The sequence below is a fragment of the Nicotiana sylvestris genome, chromosome 2 (assembly GCF_000393655.2).
Source record: "Nicotiana sylvestris chromosome 2, ASM39365v2, whole genome shotgun sequence".
In the NCBI taxonomy this organism is placed as follows: domain Eukaryota; kingdom Viridiplantae; phylum Streptophyta; class Magnoliopsida; order Solanales; family Solanaceae; genus Nicotiana; species Nicotiana sylvestris.
Genome location: NC_091058.1, coordinates 26,475,775 through 26,480,012, shown reverse-complemented (window position 1 = coordinate 26,480,012; position 4,238 = coordinate 26,475,775). Strand labels below are relative to the sequence as shown.

The 4,238-nt window shown below is 35.1% G+C and overlaps 1 protein-coding gene across 1 annotated transcript; it reads right to left on the bottom strand.

Annotated features, from left to right (window-relative positions):
* Nucleotides 1-1,758: 1,758 nt before the first annotated feature.
* LOC104234686 (O-acetylstemmadenine oxidase-like) lies at nucleotides 1,759-2,704 on the bottom strand. The gene is made up of 2 exons (XM_070164548.1): nucleotides 1,880-2,704; nucleotides 1,759-1,821 (listed from the first exon to the last, which is right to left on the bottom strand). Exons 1-2 carry the CDS (start codon nucleotides 2,702-2,704, stop codon nucleotides 1,759-1,761), a joined length of 888 nt encoding a protein of 295 aa, XP_070020649.1.
* Nucleotides 2,705-4,238: the final 1,534 nt, after the last annotated feature.

The following is a 4,238-nucleotide window of genomic DNA, read 5'->3' as shown; positions in this document are numbered from 1 at the left end:
GCAAATAAATGCTAAACTAATTAGTAACAAATTAATGGAGTGAATCTCAGTTGAACTTAATAATTTCTAGATCAAATGGAACGAGATTCTAATATGAGAACAGTTTAGGACCAGTAATTGATATGTTCAACGCGTTATGATTGACAAAATATAAAATATCCTAAAAATGCAATGAATGCAATAAATGACAATGGTTATAGTATAAAGGGACTGTCACCCAATGATTGTGTGATTGGATGCCTCCTCTTTCTGATGACGTGAAAAGATATGCAGCCGATATGAATGTGGAATCTTGAGATTTATGGATGAATGTTATACAACATGTGCTTGAGTAAAGCGAATAAGACAATTCTTTCATATATTCCTCTCTCCTTTTTACAATGTGTTCTCTCTTCTTTGAAATGGCAGCCTCCCTTCTTGTTTATTAACTCCACCTATTTTATAAGTGACATTTTCCAAAAAATCCTAAAAAGTACAACATAAAAAATATCCAAAAGGCATATTCTTCCTGTCTCTTTCTATGTTTAAACTACCGTCTCTATCTTATTTCAGCTGCCCGCTTTTGGTCGTCGTCCTTTGTCACAACGACCGTCAGTTGTTGTGTTGTGGTGACCCCGTCCCATATCTTGTTTATCTGTTGCAATGGTTGCCGAATTTGGACCCATACAACCTTGTTTTTCTAATTCCCAATATGATGAGAAGACTAGAGTTTGTTAGCTTTGGAAAACACAAATTAAACGGGCAAGCATAGAAAGATTCACCACTGTTTGATAAAGAATATGTGTTTGATTTCGAATGTACTCGTCCGTAGCTAGTCTATATGAATATAGCAAATATTACTTTTTGCTTGTGGAAGGATATCTATGATGTGTGAATATGAAGCTGATTGAAAGAAAAATGAGGGTGTGAAACACGTTTTTTGCATTTTGATAACAATCCAATGTAAAGTACATTTGTACTGAACTTTGTGGATACATTTGCAAAATGTTACAAATCAGAATAGCTGTAATTCAGGTGGGATGTAAACACTTGCCCATTTTTCTTCAACTAAATTTGTCTGTCCTGTTGTAGCAAAAGGTGGAATGCTCTGTTGGTATCTGAAAAAGTTTTCTGGATCTACCTTATTCTTCACTTTCGCCAGTCTCTCAAAGTTGCCTTTGAAATACTTTTCACCCCACATTTTGGCCCTGGAATAGCTATAGTCTTCTTGGTTAGTCCCAAAATCAAGATCCCTATAGTTGAGATAGGCTGTCCTAGGAGAATTTGCAACAAATGGCTCCATTTCCCTGTAAAATTTTCTCATCCATTCTATCTTTTTGCTCGATACACTTTCACTGTTATCGTCCCAATTCACCAAGTGCTGAATGTTGTACAAATTTCCCTTTCTATGAGGGAAAGGAAGTTCGGATTCTGAAATTTCATCCATCCTTCCACCAAATGGTTCTAATATTATCATAGGTTTGTCCTCTTCAAGAAACAATCTTTCTATCATTTTCCATCCGTTTTCTGGAATTAGCGTCTTTACAAAATCTGATGTTCCCTTGAAATAATTCTTATATACAGGAATACTGCTATCCAATAAAACCTCAAGTGATTCATCCACTCCTTTATTGTACAAAAACAAGACAGATCCAATCCAGGGAACTTCATGGCATTCTTTCTTTAAGCAAGGTCTATCGGTGCAATTTATTACTGGCTCTCGAAAGAAATCTTTGTGCTCTAAATTAAATTCAGGAAAGTGTTGACTGACAATTGGAATTAACTCATTAACTGTTCCAAGAAATAGTGCTTCAAATGTGACTTTGACTTCCTTTTCCTTTCCTGCTCCATCATTTTGCATATACATTCTTAGGAAGAACTCTTTAGGTAGTAAATATGCCTTATGTTCCCATTGCTGAATCAGATTTATGGTATTTCCCACGAGCATTCGATGAACCCTGAATACAGAAACCTTCTCAGGGACTTGAACAAGTTTGAGTTTCCAAGCAAGAATGATCGCAAAACTTGAACCTCCACCTCCTCTTATGGCCCAAAAAAAGTCTTCTCCCATTGATTTTCTGTCAAGGATTCTTCCATTAGCATCCATTACACGAGCATCGACAACATTATCTGCTGCTAGGCCAAATTTCCTAATCAAAGAACCTAGCCCTCCACCACTAATTAGCCCACCACTTCCAGTAGTAAAGCATATGCCTCCTGGAAATGCATGTACTCTGCTTTTCTTGGCAATTTCATAGTATAATTGTCCCAATGTCGCCCCGGCTTGAATCCAGGCTGTTTCTTCCTCCAAGTCAATGTTAATTTCATCAAGATTACTCATATCAATCATGACAAACGGGGATTCGGCACGAAAGGAGACACCTTCATAATCATGACCACCCCCTAACAATCTAATTTGCAGACCAAATATTTTGCTGCAAAGAATAGCAGGTCTAAGTTCAATTTCTTTACGAGGGGCAATAATGAACAAGGGATGTGCAGATGAAGAATTTAACCATCTTGGATTTTTCTGGGCATGTTCTATAATAGATGAATATGTTGGTGATTTTGGAGAATACACAACTCCTGTGATGTTACTTTTGGAAAATTGACTAGACATACACTGGAGAAATGTTTCCTGGGCATAACATTTGAACAGAGAAAATGATAATAAAAGAATAAACAGAAGTTGAAGGTTCTCCAATTCTTGTCTTTGTAGTGACATGTTTAAGAAAGTGTAGGTAATAAGAAAGTTCGGCCTGAAAGTAGAACAGATAAGAGGAGTTTTGTGGCAAAATGACAAAGACAGGGCTATGATTATCTCATGATTAAATAGATGATTCTATCTTTGATTACCCTTCTACAAGGTCCAAGAAAAATGTTCCAATGTTGCCATTTTTGGTTCTTTTGATGAAACTGATTTAAGTCGTCGGCGACATAATGCAAACGAAGCAGGTTGAAATACAGCTGTCAAGAATCTTGGCCACCAGCTAAAACATGCGTTCATCTGCCATTTACACTATCATATCTTTTAAAAAATAATTACAAAAAGGTACATTATTTGTTCCAGCATATTAAAATACACTCTTAATATAAAATTTTATACAATTATTATATATAAGTAAATATCTTTATATATTATGCATGTTTTCAAACGTGATCAGCTGGCAAGACGATATATTGTCTGATTTTTGCAATAGGAAATCATTTGAATATGGTAGTATAATTGGAGCATGTGTGAAGGTTAGCTAGTTTTCCAGTAGCAGAGTTTTTTACGAAGAGATGGGGACCTGGAAATGTGCATAAGTTGTATAGTCCTTTGCAAAGTCAATTTTGTGCTAAGTGATAGGACCGAAAAAAATCAACTGTCATACGGAAGCTAGTGCAACACGTAAACAGTGATAAATCAAATAACAAAAAGTAATATATCAAAAAACACAAATATTTAATGTGGCTCGGTCCTAACACTAACCTTACTTGGTTTCACAATTTCTTACTTTGTCCATTTATATAAAGAGTAGGCACGAGGAGTAAATAGAAAAGTCGATGCACTCTAATTATTGATTTAGATTTGTTTTTAGTGGAATCACGGCAGTCTACCCTTTTTAATTGTGTTGTGCATTCTTATCGTTGTATTTTTAAAGTTTATTTCGTTTTTTTTTAAAACCTTTTTTATTTACCTATGAGATTGGACCGAAATTTCATGTGAGAATATGCGAGTTCATTTTTTTCTTTTATGATCTATCCGAGGGATTAGTTTGAATCTGTAATGAGAGTCACGGGATTATTTGTACCACAACCCTTGGATCTCTCCCCACGTCATACTTTGAAAATCCATCTTCGTTTGGTGAGATTTCGAATAAGAGATTTAAAGTTTCGGCATAAGTTTGGACGTTAATGACTTATTTTTTCAAATGACATTTATTTATGCATAAGCTACAGCCTACATGAGAAGTTGTACGAGTAATTAAAATAATAATTCATTAGAATTATAAATATTGAGTAAATGCTTGAAATTTTTTTAATCAAAAAGCAAAGTTGTTTGATTCATCAAACAGTAATAGTGACATGTTAAATGGGATAAAGAAAGTACATTTGGCACTCCAAATTGCAGTCTTTATTTTTATTTTGTTTTTTGGTAATAATTGCAGTCTTTAGTTACAACAACATCTTGGTCTACAACCATGCGAAAGGTTATTGCCTTGAGACTGCGACTGAACATCAGAATCTAGCAGGCCTGGGAAAATAAGGTGGGCCTT